General features: G+C 40.1%; 1 protein-coding gene across 1 annotated transcript in view; it reads right to left on the reverse strand.

Moving 5' to 3' along the window:
• Positions 1 to 23,799, reverse strand: part of SPTBN5 (spectrin beta, non-erythrocytic 5) — a 90,984-nt gene that overhangs the window by 62,455 nt on the left and 4,730 nt on the right. Inside the window, exons 6-27 of the mRNA XM_059848214.1 lie at positions 23,099 to 23,327; positions 19,576 to 20,207; positions 18,445 to 18,583; positions 16,833 to 17,065; positions 16,225 to 16,378; positions 15,621 to 15,821; positions 14,267 to 14,473; positions 12,920 to 13,111; positions 12,048 to 12,200; positions 11,379 to 11,509; positions 10,687 to 10,938; positions 9,860 to 10,147; positions 8,967 to 9,213; positions 8,006 to 8,145; positions 6,942 to 7,041; positions 6,223 to 6,393; positions 5,970 to 6,134; positions 4,997 to 5,223; positions 4,271 to 4,457; positions 2,945 to 3,145; positions 1,799 to 1,915; positions 1,082 to 1,245 (exon numbers count right to left, since the gene is read on the reverse strand). Coding sequence (XP_059704197.1) covers positions 1,082 to 1,245; positions 1,799 to 1,915; positions 2,945 to 3,145; positions 4,271 to 4,457; positions 4,997 to 5,223; positions 5,970 to 6,134; positions 6,223 to 6,393; positions 6,942 to 7,041; positions 8,006 to 8,145; positions 8,967 to 9,213; positions 9,860 to 10,147; positions 10,687 to 10,938; positions 11,379 to 11,509; positions 12,048 to 12,200; positions 12,920 to 13,111; positions 14,267 to 14,473; positions 15,621 to 15,821; positions 16,225 to 16,378; positions 16,833 to 17,065; positions 18,445 to 18,583; positions 19,576 to 20,207; positions 23,099 to 23,327 — 4,530 coding nt within the window. The remainder of the gene's footprint in view (positions 1 to 1,081; positions 1,246 to 1,798; positions 1,916 to 2,944; positions 3,146 to 4,270; positions 4,458 to 4,996; positions 5,224 to 5,969; positions 6,135 to 6,222; positions 6,394 to 6,941; positions 7,042 to 8,005; positions 8,146 to 8,966; positions 9,214 to 9,859; positions 10,148 to 10,686; positions 10,939 to 11,378; positions 11,510 to 12,047; positions 12,201 to 12,919; positions 13,112 to 14,266; positions 14,474 to 15,620; positions 15,822 to 16,224; positions 16,379 to 16,832; positions 17,066 to 18,444; positions 18,584 to 19,575; positions 20,208 to 23,098; positions 23,328 to 23,799) is intronic.

Consider the following 23,799-nt stretch of genomic DNA (forward strand, 5'->3'; position numbering starts at 1 on the left):
CAGTTTGAGTTACAAATGTTCATCACAAGAGATGCAAATTGTTAAAAGTCCAGCCCAAGGAGAATGCAGATGAGAGGTGCAAACCAGAGCAAAAATAAGGCACCACAAGACACAGGTTAACATTTAGAAAAATGGAAACAAAATATTTTTGTGTTCAACAAACAGAAGTCTTTTGATATTTCTAGATTATATCTTTTTCTGAACTTTCCATTCACAGGTTTTTCTATAGATGCTTTTACTTTGTCAACTGTTAATGAGATTAAAAATGAAAGGTAAAATACCAAGATTTTCTTTAGGTTTAATTATTCTAGTATTCAGATTTGTTATTCTACTTGCAGAGCCCTCTTCCTTTTCTGAGTGAAATTTTGTGGGGAAAAAAATCAAAGTTGTTCAGACACATTTTCCCTTCTGAAAACAAACTAGAAGTGTTAAAATCCTTGGTACAAGCCAACTGTCCTGTTGTAAATATCTTGCTGTAAAAACAACGGAAAGAAAGTGAAATTAAAAGTAAATTATTAATTCAGGAGTCAGAGCCTTCCTATACTAGCACAGTCACTGGGTGTATAAATAAATGTATCCATTATTGTCTCCTTTACAATATGTAAAATCAAGTAATTTTTCAAGTAATATTAAGGGAACATTGTAATAACATTTTTTCCTATTGATAGTAGATTCTAAATACCACAAATGCAAGCAAGAATCTATCACCTCAAGTCACTTTAGAGGAGGATGATTAAAGACAAATAGGAAATTGGTAAATATCAAATCCTTAATATGCAGCAAAACTCTTTGAACAAATTGTAGAGGTCTTGTTTAATAAAATGAAAAGCTCATAAATGCACAGGATTATAATATAGAAACAAGCATTTTCCTAATTATAATTGAAAAAGAGGAGATAATATAATTTAATTTTAAAATTGTAGAAGTAAAATAAAATTAATAGCAACATTATAATTATAATGAATTTATTATTTATAATATAATGAATATAAATTCCAGTGAAGTAACTGGAGATATCCTTTATTGATTTCAGTGGGCTTTGAATCTAATCTGGGATCCAAGGGGGAGTTCTGGTTTATACCTTGCTGCTGCTAGCTCCTGTAGCTCCTGGAGTCTTGATTGAACTTGTTCCTTTGGTGCATCAACCTCAATATACTGGATGGAGCCCACAAGAGGAAGAGTTTGGGCACTTTCACTCAGTTCTTTCAACAAATCTTGGTAAATGGCAATCTCATGCTCCAGTGCCTGACAAAGAAAAACAGTGAACTGAGAGTCAGTTGTTTGAGACAGCCATTCTCTGTCAGCAGGGTGTAGTGACTGAAAAAGAAAAATTTTTGGGAAGGATATGACGTTTCCAAGACCTGATTAATTTTAAATTATTTTCTAGCAACATTTAAAAAAAATGGTACAGAAATTCAAACTAATTAAATGAATAAAGACAATTAGAAGTCCCTGATGGTAAAGTATTCCTGGATTAATACTTTATGTGTATCTTTGATTTTAGGAAAAAATTACAAGGCTCTTGCATGCATCTGTTGAAACAGAAAAGCAGATAGTCAGATTTGGCCTCAGAGGAATATGAAAATATTCACCATCCTCCTTTTCCCCCAAACTACATTTTATCAACCAAGTTAGTAAACTGCACGGATCTCTTCTATCAATCTATCCATATGTAGACATATATCAATGCAAAATCTTGAGATGGCTAGGGACTCAACTTCCAATAAGACAAACAATTTTATGACTGCAGAGGGACCAAAATATCAGGCTAGCCTATAGAATTTAGGCAGAGAAATACCTTATGTTTCTTGATGAGTTTCAGTGTTCCATCTTCATCTTTACCATAGTCTTTGCTTGTCACAAGTGGATATTTTTCTGCTATCCAAGCCTCCAGGTCTGATGTATTCATTAAAAACTATCAGTTACAGAGAAAACAAATGAGCTTCAACTTTCAAAACACTAATGACATTTTTTTCCTACTTAATAAATTCTAAACAGATGGTGCACTGTAAGGCTTACTGTAATGTTTTATTTAATATTTCATTAAATGTTCTCTGTTAAATCATAAAATAATAAAGAGATCACAGATGGAAGACTTCAGTGGAGGATAACTAAGTGTAGAATATCAGTGGGACATTTCTCCTTCCTCTGCCTGAGAAGTTCAAATCACTGTAAGAATCAGGCTTCATAAAGTCTGCAGTTCTGACAAGTGTGTTCACATGTAGAGGAAATAAAGGCCAGATGATCAAATACCCCAGGGAACACACTTTAGCTGGGCCTAACATGTGAACTCCATGCAAATGCTGTTTATTCCTACAAAACTGAGTAACTGCACTTCTAAATGATCCACTGATGACAGAAAATTTGGATTATTGATATAAATATTTGCATGCCATTTTTAATTTTATTTTTTTTTAAACAGGCTAAGCATGAAGGTCCAGAGGCCTATTGAGAAGAATAAAGCCAAAATCCCTAACTTGCTCTGAGAATATCTGAGAGTACCTGTTCCTCAGTATCATTTATTGCCTGGAAAATTGTTGTGTGAAACAGGTAAAGAATGGATAGCACAAGAAATCTCCTCTTTTCTGATTTCCATCTCATAATTCTCCAGTATGAAGGCCGAGTTCAGGACTCATTACATCAATAAGTTTAAACCTGAGACTGTGTAAAGACACAGAGAAAGGAGCTACTACTAGGAGAGATGTGTGTTCTGTGCACAGCTATGTGGGATGGATATAGAACCCAAGGCAATGTGCAGAGCAGCGGGCTGAGAGTGGGGCTGCATTCAGCTGGGCAGTCCAGCCCTCCATTCCCATGAGTCTGGCCTCAGGCAGCTGGAGAGAATACCAGTCTCAGCAAAGCTGGCTTTTTATTCACTTTAACATTTTGGTCCTCTTGTTTGTCTGAAGAAGCTACTGTGCAAGGTCGTTGCTTCAATTTGTACCTCCTGGAAGCCAACTGAGTGCTGCAGCTGCTTCATCCTTTCCTCACAGGACGTCTCCAAGCCCTGCCAGGCAGTCAGAAGCTCCTGGCATTTCTCACTTATTTTCTGAGCTGATGGGTGCTGGTCTACAATCATCGTCTTTCCTTTATCCAGGACTCGCTGCACTTGCTGTTTGTGGGCATTCACTTCTGCCTGCAGTTCCTGGGAATGAGGGAAAAGAAAAAATAGGAATAAAGGAAGATATGTGAGGACAAGTAAATTCTGTGTGCTCCTAATCCTAAGCAAAACTGGCATCTGGTGACAGTGGGCAGAGTACAGCAAGTGGACACCAGGACTGTCTTATTTCTACCACAGCTGCAGCCTCGGTCACTGGTGCCAGCCCCACACACATCATGCTCTGCTCCTGGTACTGCATCGAGGGAGATGGGAAGGGTGTGTAAGGAAGCAGCACACATCCCTTAACTTCCCTACACCCAAGTCCTCTCCTACCATGCTCCTGCCCCTTCCCCAGTCCAGCAGCCAGGGAGATTTGGGAAAAGGAGCAGATCACAGCGTGAGGCACAAAGCTGGGGGAATCAGAAAAAAATGTTGAGCTGGTGATGGGGGATGGGGAGGATGATGCAAAGGGAGACACTGTCATCAGTACCATGAAAACTATTGGACTACTGCTCCATAAATCCTCCTCACCGGTCCTGTAAACGTTCTCATGAAATTTGCAAGTAAGGTGCTGCAAAATCCAGCATTGCTTGTGGTGCAGGGCAGCTGAGGTACTGCTCTGGCTGTGAGGAACTGCTGCAAAGTATCAAACTCCCCAGAAAACAATATTAACCCGTCCTTATAATTACAGAGGCTGTAGCTTGTTTAGACCACTTTAAAATCTGCAGAGATTTAAGATAATTGCTAAATGGCTGTTATATGCTCTCCTAGAAAATCCAGTATGCACAAATTTCAATATAGAATGTATAATGAAACCATAAATAGAAAACTACAATAGTTTTATTTAGTTTACTCTTTTTCTATTTGGTGTCAAATGCACTAGTTTTTTATCCTTTTTTAATGGGAAGAGCTATGTAATTTCCCACATTAATAATACTCCACAATATGACAAATTTTGCAGTTCTCACAGGAATGTTGTATTTGTTCTGAAAATCATCACCACTCTGCTGATTTGTGTCGATCCACTGAACCATTTTAGCTGGACCAGAGCTGGAATCAGTGAATGTACTCGTCAGAAGCTTTGACTGTGCAGAGGTGGGTGCAGGTATGTAGGCTGAGGTGAAGTGCAGTGGGTAACCATGCCATAAAGCACTGGATTGAAGGAGTTACCTTGTGCTTTTGCAACAGGTTTTGAGCCACATCCAAGGACTTTCCGCAGTTGGTGGAATGGGCAATTGGCAAGCGCTCATTGATCCAGTTCAGTTCCATGTCATGATAATGGTAAAACTCATAAAGATCCACAGCAGCTTCCAGCAACTTACGCCTCTCATAAAGAGGTGCTTGCAAAGACTCAAACCTAGAGGTCATCCATTAAATATATGTTAAAACAAAGCTTTATCCTCATTCTGCCAAGGGAATTAGGCTACAACACCGTCATGGAGATTTTGAAGCACTGGACACTTCTTTGCAATTAAATTTCAATGTTTAGTACTGGGTGCACATACAAGGATACCTTGGCAAGCAGACCTATATGATAACACTAAATATAAGCAGAGAAAAAATTATTTACACTTTTAAAGTCCTAGGTTTGTCCTGTGATGTATTGAATGCTGGATCACTGTACCTCTTACAAAGCAGTGGATGACCTGTGGATAAGAAAGGGACTAGAGGAGGAGTGCAGCTGGCAAGGAGCAATGTTCAGTCATAAAGGCTGAGGTGGGTCAACAGGCAGATGTATAGGTTCGGACCAAAGCACAGCTGTGCTCCATCTGGGAGGAAAAATCTTTCCTGAATATGGGTTAATCTTAATAAACCAATAGAATTTTTAGAAGGTAGAATAAAAAATGCTATTTGTCACAAGAGGTGGATGGGAACAAAAACAGAGGGACACTGTACCTTTTCAGATATTTCTGTGTTTCATCCAGAATCCTCTGAGAATCAAAGTGATTGGTGGCCATTTTCCTTGCATGAGATACAATGGCATTCATTTTCTCTGCCAGCTCACGTGTCTCATTTTCCAGCTGTCTGTGCTGCTTGAGTAGATCACGGCTAGAGCGCAAATCATGGCCTGTCTCAGATTCCTGAAGAACTTTCTCAATTTTTTCTATCTTCTTTTTGGCATCCTGCCAGGAAAAGATTACAGCACACTCATACTGTTCTTTCAACAACATTTTCTTACACTCAACCCCTCCTATGGCAGCTTCCTGGACACAATTTTTAAATCCAATTGTCCTTTCTTGGTAATATGATGTCTGGATGTCTCTTAGAGACATCTTCTGGGAATATTTTGTTTTGCAAACTATTTTGGAGTACTGTTCTCCCTGAGACACTAAATCACGTCATTGAAAAAAGTCTCTTTGAAATATCTTCAGCAACATAATATAAAAAAGTCAGACAATCTTCAAAGACTTCAGATTGTGACTATAATTCAACAGCAGTTCCATTAATAATGGTCTCAAAACAGCTTCACAGCATATTGTCCTTGTTATAAAATTTGACTGGGTGACTGTGTGCTTAGTACAGTGCCATGCCTGTGGCCCCAGACTGCCTCCAGGCAAGCAGTTATGTTTGCATAGCACTGACCCCTACAGAGTTTGGGTTGTTTTCTCAGTACAGGATGGCCACACAGATGCAGTGTTGAGCCCGAGTTCAACAGCCTGATGCTTTCCTGGCATTGTTATCGTGCTCATAAATTTGAGGTTAGCTTGGACAGTATAACATTGGAGTTTCTTTCCAGGAACTGTAGACAAAATGGAGACCTCAAAAACCACTTCTGTCTGAATGGTATTCTCTTTTATGTGGTGTCCACACAAGAGAGGAACCAGGCTCCTAGGCCATTCCCCCCCTCTGTTCCTCATGACTTCCTGACCTGCAGCAGTTCCATGAGCTGTTCCTGCTGTCCAGCTTGTCTCAGTTTGTCACCTCGCTCTATCATCTTGCCATACAATTCCCTCCACTTCCTCTGAAGCTCTGACATCTTCTCCTGGACAGAAACTGCAGCATAATGGTTATCTTGAATCAATTGATTTCCTTTCTGGAGAAAGAAAGTGCATCACATTATTAGCAGTCAGCATCTATGAATTTTGGTACAAGATGGAAAACAGCTCCAAAGCTGCCTTCACCTTTATCAGTGTTGTAAAGTGCTCCTCATTAGCCAACATTTCCTTCTCAGCAGCCTCATGCCACTTCAGCTTGCGTAGAACATTTGTTGGATCTCGATAGGATTCATCTGATGCAATCTTGTACTTCTCTTCCATCCATATCAAAAGCTCAGCAGCGTCACGATTAAACTCCTTACAGAAAACAAACAGGATTAAATTGATTTAACTAATGAAAAAGTATGATATTGAATTATAGACAAGGTTTTAAGCCACCATAACCACTTCTTTACCACATTTACTAATCTGTTGCCTGTAATTGTCAGTGAAGTTTACCATCATTAATAGAATACTTTAGCCAGAAGAGGACCAATCCTCCCGTATAACTTCATATCTCAGCACAGAAACTGTTTGGTGCCAAAACTTTGGTTAATTGTACTGGGTTGTTAAGGCCCAGAACAATAGTAAGTAATGAGCAGAATAAATTTAACCAGCAGACAAAGCATTCTGTTGACATTTTTCATTCAGAATCTCCTCTATTTTTTAAAAATTTTCTACGGTTATAGGTTTGTAAGTTTTGTTGCCAGTGCATCATCTGCTCCCTGGAAAACAAAGCTCTGTCCCACAGCCAAAGAGAAAGCTGTAGTAGGAATGCTCAGCAGTTTGAGTTTTTGTCTCATATTAAGACAAAGGGTAAAATTCCATATTCACAGATGCCTGACCAAATCTGCAGTATCAGTTACCTGTAGCTGTAGGGAATCCAACAACCTCTGTTTTCGCTTGGCATTGCTTTGTATCAGCTGCTCCCACCTTCTCCGGAGCGTGACCATTCTCTCTTCAATACTACCAAGAAAAACAGGAAGTCCAATGCTGTACTAATTCTGGTTCCCCTTGCTTAGGCAGCAGTCATGACTGTGATGTAAATGTAATCTAGTTTCTACAACTTTGCTGACAGGAAGAAGGGATATGTGGCCTTGTCCCATCACCATATTGGGCTCACCTGGAGAGCAGGCATTGCTTGCCAGCTGCTCTGGATTTTCCTCTTGTATGGCTGTGTCACATTAGTGCACTGCAGTCATACACTGAACACTGAGACCTCCCTCTGCTCCGAATATTCCACAGTATTGTTATATTACTTATAATTAACTAATAACTTCCTCTTTGGTGTAAGTGCAATGAGGCTTTGGAATGGCTTTCTAATGGTAGTAGTGCTGGCAAGAAATCAGATCGTAAGAGCAGTTTTATAAATTTGTGGAGGGAGTGTTCAAGACATTATCACTTATGATCACAAGACACAGTCTTCTGATCCAAGAGGTCCATTCTAACTCTCTCTTTCTAATTCTTGTTTGCAAAGGGGTCCCTTTACTAGATCCTAGTGGCCATAGCACAAAAAAAGGAATTACAGATAACAGTTCAGCTTGGACAAAAACACAAAGGAGCTGCTCCTGAAGAATTTTGCTTGTGAAGTCTTCAGTAACTTTTTGAAAGCAAACTGTATTTCTAACATGTGATACTGACAAATTAAGGAGTTCTTTTTCTGTAGGCATTTAATGAGTTGACTCTAAGGAAGTTATGATACAAAACAAATTATTCTCATGTTCTGCCAAACGCCACATTTAACCTAAAGCTCATTTTTCCTAAGAGCACAGGAAATCTATTTTTTAAAAATAATTCCGTTTGGCTCCCTTATTAATCAAACTGGATTGGAGGTCAACTAATTTCTCCTCAAAGAAAATTTTTGATTTCACATGATCACACTGGATAATTTATTAAAGCTAAATAAAAAAGCAATGGGTTTGGAACTCACACACGAGATGCAAAGTGCCTGCTCTCTAGTAGGTTCACCCCATTTTCATTGAGTGCTTCCACTCGTCTCTTCAGTGCCATCAGCAGTTGTTCAAATTCCTGATGTTGCTTCAGCAGGCTTCGAACAGCATCTACGTGGTCCTGCAGTTGAAAAAGAAAATTGGATCAGAATTTCTTGTTCTGATTGTTTCTGTAGCAGTGAAAAAAAAGTTGGACCTTACTTTCCTCCTTGTCTCTCAGGCAGGAAATAGAGTGTACATTTCGTATGAGCCCAAGGATGTTCAGGGCTACAAACAAGCAGCAGGTTTGCATCATATCTGGTTTCTCTGTTCTATGTTTCCATTATGGTTCCATCTTCACCTTTTAAGAAAACCTGCATTCTGAATTTCTGTCCCCACTGTGGCCCATCTAGGGATATGCAATACAAAAGACTAACTTGTAAAACTTTATTCCACTCCGCTGATCCCAAAGTATCAATGTTTTGGATTCAGCTGAGAATATAAGAGGCAGTGAGAGACCACCTCACCTTCTTCATTAATTTTGTGAATATTGTCAGCATTTGTTTTTTGCTTCATATGCTTTAATATTCTTAAATTAATGAAAGAAAAGGGTTTTTTTTAAAAAAAAAAAAGGTTATATTTTTGCTTGAAAAGAAATGACTATGTTTAAGTGGAAACCTTATTTTTTAATGGGTGAGTCAATTTTATAGGAACTATATGACATGTACAAACAGCAACAAATCACAACCCTAGCTGTTTTAATTTTTTTTTTTTTTGAGGGACAATGAGCTTTGTTCTCATTAAAAACGTAAGAATGTTAGTAAGATCCTGAAAGTCTAGTTCCCAAGCATGGAAATGCTGTGATCAGAAGAATAAAGAAGCCATTCTAATAAAGAAGGCTGCTCCTACTCCCTGGATGGGGAAAAGAAGCGGGGGGGAAACAAGATCAGTTGCTGTCCATACCCCAAGGTCATCCCCTCGGAGAAAGGCCTCGTGGCCAGAGAGGGCGGCATTGATACGGTCTCCCTCTCTATTGAACTTCTGCAATTCCAGGCCATCCTGCAGCTTTTTCCATCGCTTTTCCCACATTTCCTCCAGCTCTTTGCTCTCCTTGGCAAGTCTCTCCATGGTCTGGTGGATATCTCTGCTCCTGTTGTTACTGGGTTGTTGCTGGACTACTTTGCGCCCAAGCTCTTCAAGCTGCAGAAATCTTCCCAGAGTCAAAAAGAAAAATGAGACCACACTGCATGAGGGAATATGAATTCTCTTTCATCACAGCTCTTTCCTCTCTTGGCAGCAGCCATACACCAAGTTTCCCTCCCTCCCTACCTATTACCTTTTCCTGCAGGTTATGCACTACAAAGTGCAGCTGTTTTATGGCTCAGGGGTACATGCTGGAAGCAGTGGGTGAGGTTTCCCCATCTGGACTGAAAGCCCACATAAGTAGGCTTTCATGTTTAAAGGGAAGGGAGGGCCAACAGTATCTGGAAATTCATAACAGTGCAGAAGAAGAACTAAAAATGATGGCAAATGGAAGCATAAGGCCTGAGAAGGAATGGGGTACTGGAATAAAGTACAGGTGGCACTTTCTGAGAGTGTCAGGAGAGCTTGTGGAATTCTACTCCTGCAAACACACAGCTCCTCCTTCCCCCTCCCCCAGCCTTCAGGATAAGTATGCAAAAGCAGACAAGATTTTTTGTTTGGCAGTCTCCTTTTGTCACAAGCATTCAAGTGCATGTGAATAACATTCCGGTATCACCTTCACGCACAATTTATGTACATGATTTACACGTTTCATTTTCACAGTACTGTTGTTATATCACCCCACTCTGCCCACCCTGCCAGGATCTCTCTACCTCTCACTCTGAGAGCCAATTTCTATCAGCAGGTCTTGATGTTCCTTCAGCAATTGCTCTGCAGATCCCACGTCCAGACCCATTTCTTCACTGCTCAGTTTCTCCCGAACGCCCTCTGCCCACAGCAGGAGCCTACGGCTGTCTTGCAGGAAGGACTGCTGGTTTTGGGCCCACTGCAGAATGTCCCGCTTCTTTTGGATCTCCAGCTTGAGCTTTGCCAGAAGCCTCTCCATGTTTTCTACCTGCTCAGTGATGGCCCTGCTCTCTGCAGGGTTGGTGTCCTTGATCCTTCAATAAAATACATTCAACTGTATGAATACTTAGAGCTTGAACCAGTACTCTTTAAAAGGAATGGATTTGGATATTTAGAGTTCCATTAAGAAGAAAGTCAGGTAAGGCAACATATCCCCATTGTGAATATACTGAAAACTTAAGTAAAAAACCTTAATATTTCAAATTTAAACCCCTTTGTACAATTATCTGCTATTCTTGTGCCATCACCCTTGCTTCCCCTGATTACCCTCTTTCAGGACTTAAGTGATACCTCCACATTTTGACGTAGGTAACTAACATAAGTAGAGAGGATTTTTTTAGAGCCACAAACAGTCCTGTGGTATTCATCCTTCTACAACTGTGAAGTCTGGAAACAAACACCTCCCCAGTCACCCAGAAACACTCTAGAGAAATCAGCTCAGTCCAGCAAGCGAGTTCTTTGGATTTCTAGAAAGAGAAACTTTAAAAACTGCTCTTTCTCTTTATAGCCATAATTTGCAGCATGATCCTAGAGAAATAGGAAAGAAAGTGAAAACATAAAGAAGGTTCCTTACGATTTTGCAACACTCCTCAAGTATTCAATTTTCCTCTCTATCACCAGGACCTCTCTCTCAATTGTGTACAGTTTGCGCTCGTCTGACTCCAGTCCAGCAGGCAAGTTCCCTGGTTCCAGATCTCTGAGCTGGACCATCTTGTCTTGCAGTAGCACTCCTATGCTCTGACAGTCCTGAAGAAATGTCCTCACATCAGCCACCCCAATCAGCTCAGAGCCTTTCTCCTCCTTCAGTTTTTCCATGGATTGCCACCTTGAAGTGAGATAGCAATTTGTAGCCATTGTTATAAATGAACTGTATCTGTTTTCTGTTCAGAAAAATTCTTGTCTAAAGATTACATTAGGACTTAAATGGTTGGGCTGGGTGGGAGAGAACACCAGCACTCCCTCACAACATCAAAGTTCATACCAGTGTAATCTCAAAAATGGGGACCTGCTCAGGTGACCAGAACACTCTGAACACAGTGCAATTAAACAACCACGGTCAAAATCAGGACCTGCCTATGCCCACTGAGTGACGTGGCAGCAGGAATACATTCACAACAGGTACTAAATACTCTTGGGGGAGTCAAACATGGTTTGATGTTCCTTTCAAGATTTGTGAAGTGTGTCTTCACCCTGATGCTTAAGTAACCAAATCTGCAGTGCTGCAGAACTACTCTGCAGCATTGTCACCCGTGGATGAATTTTTACCTGATGTTGATCTTTTCCATCCAAGTCTGGATCTCAAAATATTTGCTGGGACTGATCTTCTCATATTTAACAGCTAAGTTTTCAATGTCTTCCAGCTGGCCTTTGCCTGCAGCCAGTTCTGTTAAAAATCTCTAAAATGAAAAATGCAAGAATGAAGAACATGAGTTTTTTCCATTTCTGTGGTCACAATTCTCAATAATCTCTTATGTACACTCATATCCTTTCTCAGGTGGCTTCTCCCCTTGTCTGCCTGCTGACTCCATGCACACCTGGGCACACAATTCCCCCACAGCCCCCTGACCTGCCTGGTGTGCACATTGTGTACGTATCTCCCACTCCACTGGGATGCAAGTGCACTGATGGATCTTTTCATAATTTGGTACTTTTTTAAAGTGATGCAAGATAAATGACAGAAAGAATCCTTGTGTATCATGATATGTACAGGATACCATGTTCACAGAAATATAAAGGGACACAGTCACATCAGCTTCAGTAATTTTGTATAGTCTGTACAAAAGAAATATCTGGCCTATGCATGACTCTCAAAGTTGAAATTAATGAAAAAGCCCTCAAAACATAATTTCTCAACTTTATCATTTTTCTTAAGGTAAAATTAATTTACCTTAAGGTGAATTTTAGGTGTCATCTGGGAAAATGAAAAAGGGCTACCTGATATTTCTGCTGCATGACCTCCACATTGTCTGCTTGAGGTTGAAGAGTGCGGAAAATATTCTCTTTATCTCTCATCCATGACTGAAATTCTTCACAAGAGCTACAGAAGCGATAATATCCAATCATCTCCTCCAGAGCCTTTTTTCTGTTCTGTAAGAGAGATGAAGACTTAACCATTGTTGTAATAACTCCTTACCATTTGAAGCAACAGAAAAAAGATCTTTCCATTTAAGCTACAATACACTTAGTAGCTTAGCAGTTTTCCCGACACAGCTGAAAGAGAACAGAACATGACATTTTAAGATGATAATACTTCTTCCTGAGCAACAGTGGTTTAAAAGCATAAGAGAATCACTTGGAGAGTGCTTAGCCTCTGGACAGTAAGGAAGGCTGCTGTGCTGCCTGCCACTGCTTGCTGAAGACATAAGACAGCAGTCTCTAGAATATGTAAAAATCACATACTACATGTTTGTGTCAGTCTTTAGGGCATGATTAGAGCAGGTGTGAGTGAAGAGCAGCATATTAACAAAATGCAGACTGCAGTTTATTTTTTCTGGTGTCAGGCAAGACAGCCTGGTGATTGAGGAGCTACAACAAGCAAACATTAAGGGGGAAAAAGAAAAGGATTACAGAAAAGAATCTGCTCTTCATGGACTAAAAGTACTGAAATATAAATGGGAAATTTGCCCACATAAAATCTGTTTTGATACAAAACTTCAATGATACTCTCAAGGCTTGAAGTCCTACAGGAATTAACAGGATTGAGGCACATTATTAACCTGAAAGCAGAAGCCAGCAGAGCACCTAATTTCAATTTTTCACTGGTTTGGATTTTTTCATGAACTGCACAGCAGAAGGGGATATTATACCTCAGCCATGCTCTGTAGATGTTCGTAAAGTGAATCTATTTCTTCTTGGGTCTTCCAGATATTCTCTGGAAGAAAATGATCATCCAGACGTGAGGTTCCAGTGGATGAAGTTTCAGATGTTGCCCAGGTTCGACTGAATGGTAGCTTAGTTGTCTTTTGGTTTAAGTCACTTGGGGCTTCCCTCTTTGTCGTCTGTTAGAAAAATTTAAAAAATCAATGAATAAGAATTTCTGATTTGGATAAAATTTCACTTGGAAGGAAAATTTGGATTTGCTACTTCAAATCACAGCATTCTGACCCTTCAAACCAAAGACTTCCAGTATTTTTTGGGAACTGTTTCCGCTGCTTTTTTCTGAAAAATGAATTTAAAAACCTGAAAAATAATTTGGTTTTGTCTAAAGAAGAAGTTTATTCAGCTCATTTTAAAACGTATTGATACAGTAAAAATTCTCATTTTCTGCCCAAATCAAAGTTGTTTGGTCGGAGGAGCTTTTTTATTTTTAGGAGTGCCAACAAAGCAAGGCGACTGACTATGCTCATGGTTCTCTTTGCGGTGATGTTTTAGTACATGAACACTTCCAGTTTCGAAATCTGTGAGTGTCCTAGTGAATCAGTTCTTTGATTTGTGCATCAACACCATCTTGTCATGTGCTTTTTCACATTTCATAGCAAAGTAATAAAATATTTTTCTAATAAAAATTAATGTTGGATTGATGAGGTAAAGGAAAGACCACAAGAGATGCCCATTGCTCTCAAATTTATTGGGCTAAACACTGAGTGCATATAGACGTTTAAAGAAGCAAATTATGAAATGTGTCATTCCTTCACCTCCCCTGAATTCTGTTATTAAATGAGCTGATCTCAGGTGAAAAGTTCCCTTTCTAGTCAGTGAAAGAGAGGGGCAGAGGGGCATCTGAAGAGCTTGACTTCATCTTATTTGCCTTAAAAATAAGGGATGGTATGAGTTGCTCCTGAAGTTGTGGGATAGTTCTTCACCACATTAGGGTACCAGAAAAATTTGTAAGGATGTTTTGATTAAATGCCTGCTTGTTAAAGATTTTTTAAATTAATAATTTTATGAGAATAAAGAGTGACAATGTATTTCTGAGGACCAGTAGAAGGAACTACATGGATGAGAGTATTTCTAGCACTTCAAAGAATACTAACTAGTTGTGCTACGAGCAGACAAGGCACTTCCTCTTTGCCTAAAAATTTTCCCCCAGTTCTAATTAAAAACTTAATTTGGAATATTCTATTTTGGTAAAATAAATAAAAAAATAAAAGATTGAAAAAACCCTTTCGTTTACATCCTTCAACACAGCATGACAGAATCCCTCCTCTACTTACTGCAGCTGGAGCCTGCTGTGCTGCAACGTCAGCCTGCTCCTTGAGGCGCCTCATCTCGCAGGAATAGGCTGCAATCTCCTTCTCCAGGCGCAGGTGACGGTGCAGCAGCGCTTCGGCGCTTGACTCATCTTTGCCGTAGTCCTTGCTGGCCAGAAGGGGCTGCCTCTCCCGCAGCCATGAATCTGCTTCAGCGGTGTCAGCAAAGTACTGAGGGAACACAGGGAGGAAAACACTTGGATTCATGCTGGAAGTATCATATCCAGCTCCTTCCTTGTAAAATGATGAATAAGGGGAAATTCCATCAGTTCTGTAGCCATTAGGTTACTTCCAGGTGTTGTGACAGCTATGGATAAGGTAACTCTAAGCCTGTGATGTATTTCATGCTCACAACACAGCTAATTCACAGAATTATAGTGAGTAAAGGGATTCAAGGATTGCCTATACAGCTGTTTAAAAACTCCTTTAGCTAAAACTTCATGGTGCATAACAGCAATAAAAGAAACCCACAATGTACGATGTTGGGAGGCATCATTATGTAATACCAACAGATATTTTCTAAATGTTCAAGGAACAAGCAATGAACTTGGTCTACAACCAAAGTTTACTTTTTTCCAGAATTTGCAGTCTGCCTGGCTGTGGTTGCCGAAGGGTAAAACAAGAGTTTGAGGCATAGAATACAGGAACAACGGGAAAAAGAGAATACCTGTAGTAATGAGGGACAAAGGAAAAACTAAAACACATGGTGTCAAACTCAATAGAGAGAAGAGAGAATTTAGACTTTCATAAGAAAAAACCTGTTCAGTTTTGTTCAAACATTTAATGGAAGCAACAGACTGAGCAAAATCTTAAGAAGGGGAGAATAAGAATACCTGAGATAATGTGACATGATTTAAGAACGTTGCTTTTATACAAATTTTTTATTTGCAGACGTGTGATTGTCTGTGGGAGTAAAACTGTAGTTCAGAATGGAAGGGTCAAATGTTTTGCTGGATTTGTGAAGTTCATCGTCAATCTAAGTCTTGCAACACATTTCTTTTGTTGGTGGTCTTTGGAATTTTTTTCATTTTTGAAATGTGTCACACAGCTACCTGATCCACCCTCTGAAAAGACTCTGCATTAGGGCTGTCATGTGAGTTATTTCCATTGGCATTTTTACCTTTAGAGCATCTCCCAGCTGCTCAAATCTCCTGTGTGCCTGGCTTGCAGGAGGATTGAGACTTCACTGCCAGAGATCTTTCTGAAGACCAACAGACCAAGTCTTTCCTGCCACCGTTGTCTTCCTCGTGGGGGCATGGGGAAGAGCTGAGCTACATCCACATCCCACATATCACACACCCCAGCAGAGCCCTCTTACCTGTTTGATGAGAGCTGCTGCCTGCAGGCGGCTTTTGCGATCAGCCACCTCGTCTTGGAGCTGCTGCCACAGCTTCTGGAGGTTGTCTGTCTGCCTCAGGATGTCGTCCTGGCGCGTGGGGTTCTTTTGGCTGAGCTCCCAGCCCCTCCTCATCACATCTGTACATATGGCCCTGTGTGAATTGCACTCTGCCTCAAGAGCCTAGGACAAGGACAGGAAACATGTCAGCACAGCTCATTCCCCACCAGCCAAGAAAAAAGTGTGGCTCCTACTCTCTGCTGCTGTCATGCAAACATTTCTGAGAGCCCCATGTCTGATCTTTTCACCACATCTCTCTTGGACACGAAAAGAAGGTGAGAAACACAGAAATTAGCAACCTTTTTTTTTCCCATCAAAAGTTAGCTAATATGGAGCCCAGTGCCTTCACAAGACGTCCTATTTCTACTCCAGTATGAAGCATATTCCTTCTCTACCCTTTCCTTCCTCTCTTTGGGAAAAAAATGCCTACTCTATCCATTTTTTAAAAATTCCAAACTCTGAAACAAGGTAAGGATTATTTTATCCTTAAGATAAGGATTAGTTTGACAGCAGCAAAGTAAGATACCTTGTTCTTCTGAATAGAGGCTGTGATCTGGCTGACATCTTTCCCTAACGTTGTCATTCTTGCCAGCTTCCACTTCTCAGAGATCCACGTTTCTTCCTCTTTGCAGTCACGGAAGAATTCAAAAAGCTTCAAAGCCTCTTCTAGCTGAGATTTCCTGAACCAAGGAAACAAACAGTGTGTGACTGTCAGAATTAAGATTCCATGAAGACAGTGGTAGATTGATTAAAGAAATATTTAAAAATTGAGAATTTGAATGCCTTTAGTTCCTCTTTGTCATATATTAATTTATTCATGGAATAAGACAAAAGAAACAAAAAGAAACAAAATTACATTTCCTTCTTTCTCCAGGAGATGACGAGATAACCATTTGCTATTCAGACTTCTCATAAAGCAAGTTATAATAAATGCTGAGAGTGAGTCTGTTCTTCATCTATGAAAGTGAGTGATCCTTTTACAAGTGCAATCAAGACATTCCAGTTGTTTTTGTTATGTCTTTATAAATGGAGAAATGACAAAATTTCAAATGCTGGGAAGCTGTGCCTTCTCATTAAAGAATGGCACATTGGGCATCCTACTCAGGAAGAACAGAGCCACAAGCACAGCCTTACCGTGACTTGCTCTGAGCTGTGAGGTTCTGGTACAGCTGATGAAGCATCTGAACTTTTGCATAAAGCAATTCTGATTTCACTGTGCCGTCCTTGCTGATTTCTGCTGTTCTCTGGGTGATGTGTGTCAGTCTGTCATCATAGGATGAGATCTGCGTGTCAATCAAGTTGTGATTCTGCAGCAAATCTACTACTTCAAGGAGCTGTTTCCCACAGTCCTGGGAATTCACCAGCACCTACAAAGTGAGAAGAAAAAAACAGACATTTTCAGAGAGTCCATCCAGGGTCTCAGCGCAAATGAATCTGTTGAAAGATTCCTGTTGTCTCTCATAGCTTCTAAATGTCCTAGAATGTCAGATAGGTAAAGCTAAAAACCTGCCTATTTAGAGAAATTATATTTTTTTTCAATTCCACAAGCTAATGGCAGCAATCCAGAGTTTCAATTTGCTGCAGTGAAAGTAATGGGCTCATCAAACAAGCATCTGTTTTTGCACCTACGATATTTCCTCTGATTAAGCACTCAAGGTCTCAGGATTTGTGTGTGCAATGAGTGCAATATATCTTTGCTATTGACCCAGCTGTAGGCAGATTGATTCACAGTCTGTATTTGAAGAATTCCACAATATCCCATTCTATTATATGCTCTAACTGCAATGTTCTTTCATTTGAGGAGCATACTTGTCTATGTAAATAATGAAAATTAGTACTTCAGAGTACTTAATTGGTGACTGACGAGAAGTGCTTATCAGTCTGTCTTCTTCCTAACAGTATCAAGAAATACAACTATTAATCCTAGGGTACTACCTCTCCTTACCAATCTTTTCCAAAATTCCCAGACTGTTGCTGTTCCAACGACACTATTACCATTAGATATTCTTTGCCTACTAAGGCTAGGACAGAAATATTTATAACTTAGAGATAGCTCTTATCTTTAATTTGAAATTCACAGCTACACATAGCATGCTGATTCTTTCAGCTTGGGTACAAAGTAACCTGTAGTCATGAGGATTTTTCTGTCTTCAAGGCAAAGAATATATACATACTTCCTTCCATTACAAAATCAATATGAACCCAGTTATTTCTGAATAGGAAGAGAAGAGTTTGTGCTTTGACACTATGATAACAGATGGAAATTCTTGCTAAAAGCAACCACTATGCATTTACAGTACAACTTTCCTTTCTCATGAGCTCATATACCTGTAAGCCTGAGCTAATTCCCATTTGTAAAATTACTGCAGGAACTTCCAGAAGCTAATTCAGAAGAATTATGTGGAATGGAAAGAGGAGGTGTGTTTATTCCACTTTTGCTTTTGCACTTCTAAATTAAGAAAATATTATTTCACATCTTTATATTACAATATAACTTGAACCTGTAGTATATCCCATGTAATAGGATTCCTGGCTTTCTGATGAGGGAAATCTCCCATAAAAAAGCCTGTTTTCCCTCATGTGGTTATCTGTGATGATGAACCAAAATGCTCAATTAGGCATCTAGGTAAAAATTGTGTCTTTTTTCTGTAGCTGATAGACTTATCTCCTGTTGGCAGCAGCCAATCCCTGGGACATGGGGACACACACTGGCAACACTGCAAGGAGTCTGCTGCTGGCTCGGTACCTGCAGCTCTTTCAGCTCCTCTGTAATGGCATCTATGTCCCTCAGGAGGCCCAGAATTTCCTGCATGGTTCCCAGGGATTGTTCTCGTCTCTGCAGCTGATCCAGGAGATCCTGCCATTGCTTTGAGATGCTCCTTTGCCTGCATAGGACGAGAAAGAGATTACCAGTTTGGACCAAAGACCTTGGGCATCACTGAAGGATTCGCAGTGCTTGCAGATTTAGAGGAGCTAAATGAACACACATGACTCTTGACATCAGTGTAAGAGGACAGGCCAGGAACACAAAACAGGCCAAAAAATGGTATTGCAGAAATCTTGACCAGCACATCAACTGTCATTGACCTCCTAAAATTTAGACATTGTTTTTAAGGATGTTCATAAAACATCCTTTTGTTTGCTACAGTGCTTTTTCTTGATAAAGTGGAAAGGTTTGGAAACATAGAAGTGCTCTTTTAATGGGTGCTTGAAGTAAAACATTAATCTAAACCATAAAATGAGTCACAATCTGATCTCATAGTTTGATTTACTCTTTTAAAACTGTTTTTCTGAGTTTTCACAGAGGGTCTTGATTTTGTCTGAATTTATAAAAGCATTAAAATACCATGAGAGAAGGTTTTTGTATGGCATTCTTAGATACTCACAGACCAGGTTATACAATAACCTGAGATAAACAGAGAATTTATAATTTCTAAGTATTTGCTCCAGAATGGAATTAATCTGAGAATACCATGCCTTAACCAATTCAAGTCTCCCCAAATTGCAGACTGAAATAGAAATGTGTTGATTTGGGAAAAAAATAGTATCTCTCTAAGCATTTTTTGATGGCAGGTAGAATATTTGGTAGAAATTGGTAGGTGAACTTTCATATATAGCAAAAATACCTTAAAAATATTTTTCACCCCAAATTGGTCTGAGGCTTTGACCATTCAAGGAAAAAAGTTAGAATTTTGAAGAAGATGAAGTGTTTGTCTTATCTGCTGAAACTGTTCACAGGTAGAAGAAATTCCTGACAGTTCTACTCATGAGGAGCAAAGACAGGATTCACAGTTATAATTAATTTCCTTCCACCACACCACAGAATTTTAACTAATATTGACCTCTACCACTACAGAGTTTCTCAGCCATCACTCACTTCTGCAAGATTTGATCTTTGCCGTGATAGTTCTCCTGGCTGATAACAGAGGCCATTTCTTCCAAAGCTGTGAAGCGTTCCCTCCTGGGCAGCACATCTGCCACAATGGCTTCCAGCTTCTTACTGGCAGCCTCCATCCTGTCCACACTCTCTGGCCAGAAGTCCTGCTTCCCAATCACTTTCCTCATGTCTTCCAAGTAGGACTCACGCAGGGCTGCCTTCTTCAGGAACCTCTGGGCTAGCTGTTCCAGCCTTTCCAGCCTCAGCATCTCCTTCTGCAGTGCTTTTCCACGGCTGTGCTCGGACTTTTCCAGGATGATCCAGTGCTTTTCCACATCCTGCAGCATCTTCCCCTCTGGGGGCAAGTATGGCCGTTGGTTGTTGGCTCTCTGCTTGGTCCTGATGTTGAAGAGATGAGCCTCAATCATGCCCTTTTCCTGGTATTTGGGGGGTTTCTCCACAGTGCGGAAGGTTTTAAAGTTGGCCATGAGCAGCCACATTTCCTGAAGAGAGTTGGGGAAACGACGGTCATCCAGTTCCACCACCTTCTGCTTAATCCATTTCAGGAGGTCAGAGACCATCTGCTCATACTGAAGCTTCAAGTCATCTATCTCCTTCAGGAGGAACACAATCTGTGATGGGAATATAAAATGACAGGCCACATAAGAAACAGAATGAAGCATGGTGGGTGAACAGAAAGCAGTGTCTTAGCAGTCATCACATTTTTATACTGATGCGCTGATAGCTGTCACATCTGAGGCTAGGTGAAACGGCAGAACAGACTTCCATAAAACACAGAAAAATCAATATTATTTAATGTTTCATTTCAGTTTTTATTTAAGAAAACATTTTGGAATAAACAGCATGGTTCACATTTCTTGTTTCACAATCAAAAAAAACCCCAGATTTTTTTACCAGTCCCATTCCTCAACCCCAAACAATTCTAGGCTAATGCATAACTACACCCTTTCAGCTTCACCAGTTAGGATTTAGGAGACCATCTGACAAGATCCCAGTTCTCTCACATGCACACAGCAGACTGCGATCAAACAGTTCCTTCTCAATCTCTTCTGTTGGAACTGTGTCTCTTTATTAAAATCACTAGAAAACATTTTGTGGCCAAACAGGACTTTGGTGAGGATGTTAACTCTGATTAAATATTAACTTTTCAAGACATTTATCTGTTTCATTTGTGGCCTGACCTGCCTTTATTTCAAATTCAGGTAAATACTGGAGCAAACATCTAGAATTAAATCCCTAATTAAATAAAAGGTGTTAAAATGAAATCATAATTTCTTTCCATTTTACATTTTTTCCATCTTTGTCTTTTAACTTCGTATTATTTTTTTCCTCAGCCTAACTTAGTAAAGATGCAGATCTTTACTCCTGCAAACGTCAGGTTTAGTGCTGAACAATGCTGTCTGCCTCTATCATTCTCCTGAGTTTGCCTGCCCCAGCCAGGCAGATTAGTGAGGGGGATGGCACTGAGAAAAGACCCAGTCCTTCCAAGTGGCAATCTGCTTTTGCTTACCAGAAAGTGATTGCACTTGGCAATCACTAAGTGCTGCAGTCTTGTAAGAGCACTAAAATAGCACCAACCTTTAGTGCAGGAAAAGCAGCCCTTGACATCAGGGCTCCCTTTCTGCCATTGTATCCAGTTCCTGCTGAAAGATCCCAGCAAATGCAGATCTCAGACCTCAGATGGGAGAGGGAAAGGAGATTTGTCCTCCAGAGCTGTTTCTCTCTGCCATCCTGGTCTCACACATAGTCTGAACTGAAAGGTTTCCTTGACACATTCAGGCTTCCCTCCCAATCCTATTAGTAAATTCAGAGCCATCCATTTGAGGGGTCTAAGGGCATGAAGAGATTAACATCTGTTTCCTTCTCCTTCTGATTGTGTGTGTCAGAAATGCAGGAAGATGGGAACGCAATATTATAGACAGGCTAAAAATAGGGAAGAAGTCAAAGGGAGAAAAAGAAGCAGGTAAGTGGATAAAGAGAAAAGAAAGAATAACAATAACTATGAAAAATGGAAAAAGCAGTGGAGCACAATTAGAATTGAAAAAAGACAAGAATAAGTAAACTGCTTATTCATAAAATACAAAAGTTATGGACTGCTTGCTCCTTACAGTTCCTCTAATACCTGCTTGTCGACTCAAGGACTATTTCATGTTTATCAAAAGATGAATAATGTTTCCTTGCCAAAATCCAGTGACCCGTGTGTAGAGCTGTGAAGTCCTACTGCCCACTCTCCTCATTGATGCCCAAACCTTGACTGAATCCCAAATCCTGCTCTCATCTAATGCATCTCTTTGGAGAACATGCTGCTCTAATACATATCAACCTAGAGCATCTCTAGTTGGAAGGGATCCATATGGGCCATCGAGTCCACCTCCCTGCTCCTTGCAGGACCACCTAACATTGAGTTTTCAGAGAAAGAGCATCCTCCAGACACTCCTTCCACACTAACAGGCTTGGTGCTCTGGGGAGCCATGTTACAGGATCATCTGACCCTTGACCCAGACCACATTTTTAGCTGACCAAACCCTGCTTTGCAAAGCCTTTTCACCTTGTCACCACCAGGGAAGCCTCAGTGTGGATTTTTGTTCCTCCCTCTAAGCAATGTATTCCCCTCTCAACTGCACAGGCAGTTCTCTGAATCCAGATGTTCACAAGACCCATCCTGGATGTGTAGGATTTCTGTTTCTTTTGTAGTTTTGTCAAAACAAGAACAGACTTCTCTGGAGATAGAAGAGAAATTCTCTCAAGGGAAGTGGTCTTCCTAGGAATGACTACAAAATGCCTTTAGTTTTCTATCTGAGTGGTACAAGAAATTTTTAATAATAGCTCATGATTTTATGTGAGATGAATTGTATGTGGAAACAGAAAAAAACCCCTTAACTTAGCTAAATTTAACTTAGCTAAATTTAATAAAAAATTATTAAAAATTCAATTAAAAATTTTAAAATTCAGCCAATATAGGTAGCATTCAGTTTTATTTGGTGGTGGTGGTATTAAGTTGTTTTGGTTCTGTTTCATTTGTTTGGGCTTTTTGTTTGGTTGGGGTTTTTTTTTCATTTTCCACCTAAGGAGTTAGAAATAAAGGATGAGGATTTCCAAAGGAAATCAAAATCCAAAGTAGTTCCATAGAGGAAGGGATCATCATTCCTATTAAAAGAGAAAACTGTTGATTAGGTCTGCTTTTGCCTAGTCTTAATCTTCTCCCAATATTATTGAGATCTCTATGGCTCAAGCTGCCTTGGAACCATATCTGTTCTCAAACAGAAACTGTGAGGACAAAAAGGGATTGATTTCCAGTGAGATAATTGCAACCCTCCTGGAGATCATAGAGTGTACAGGTACAAGGTACAAGCCTCAAGGTACAAGGCTTTCAGATGGCTGTGCCTTTTGATTAGGTTAAAATGATCCTGAAGTTGAGCTTGCACAAAACCCCCCACACTTCCAAATTAAATTTAGCTTCACCTTTTTAACTTACATCTTTCAAAGACAGCAATGCACTTACTTTGTTAAGTCTCTTTTGTATTGTCTGGCCTTGTTTCAGTCTGGAGAAGTAGTGGTAATAGAGTGACACATAAGTCATGATGGATCTCTCATCTGGATAGGGCACTGCCACATCCTCAGCATCAAGCAGTTTGCTGATTCCAAACTCTTTTTCAGCAACATCAAAGGCATTGTTCAGGTTTTTAATGGGCTGGTCCTGCCTCAGTGAGCTATAGTGGATAAGATCAGGCCTGGGCAAGGAGAAAAAGAGGGCATGGAGATGAAGGAAGATTTATGTTTGTAGTAAGTTCTTTCAGATCATAAACCATAAACTGTTTGTGAGACTAAGTTAATAGTCATGTAACTGTTAATGTTATGTGACATTAATGCTGGAATTACTTTGACCCTGAACTTCATTCAAGAGCATTGTCCCTTGCCCACATAGCAGGAAGAAAATTGTTTCCTATGAAATTGAATTACCACTCCCAGCAAATGTCTGCCCTTATTTCTCCACTTCCCTAACGGGTGGAAACCAAAGCCCACAAGAGAGACAGCTGTGGGAAGGGAGGTGACACCCAGCTGGGGAAGTTCCACAATCCCACTATGGTAACCCCTATAAGATATAGTAGAACTGTTGAGGACAAAGAAGTGTTCAAGGTTACCATAGGTGGTTTCTCTCCTGCTTTTGGCTATTTCCTTTGCTCTTTTTCAAAGGGACAGAAA

Source organism: Haemorhous mexicanus, chromosome 6, assembly GCF_027477595.1.
Source record: "Haemorhous mexicanus isolate bHaeMex1 chromosome 6, bHaeMex1.pri, whole genome shotgun sequence".
In the NCBI taxonomy this organism is placed as follows: Eukaryota; Metazoa; Chordata; class Aves; order Passeriformes; family Fringillidae; genus Haemorhous; species Haemorhous mexicanus.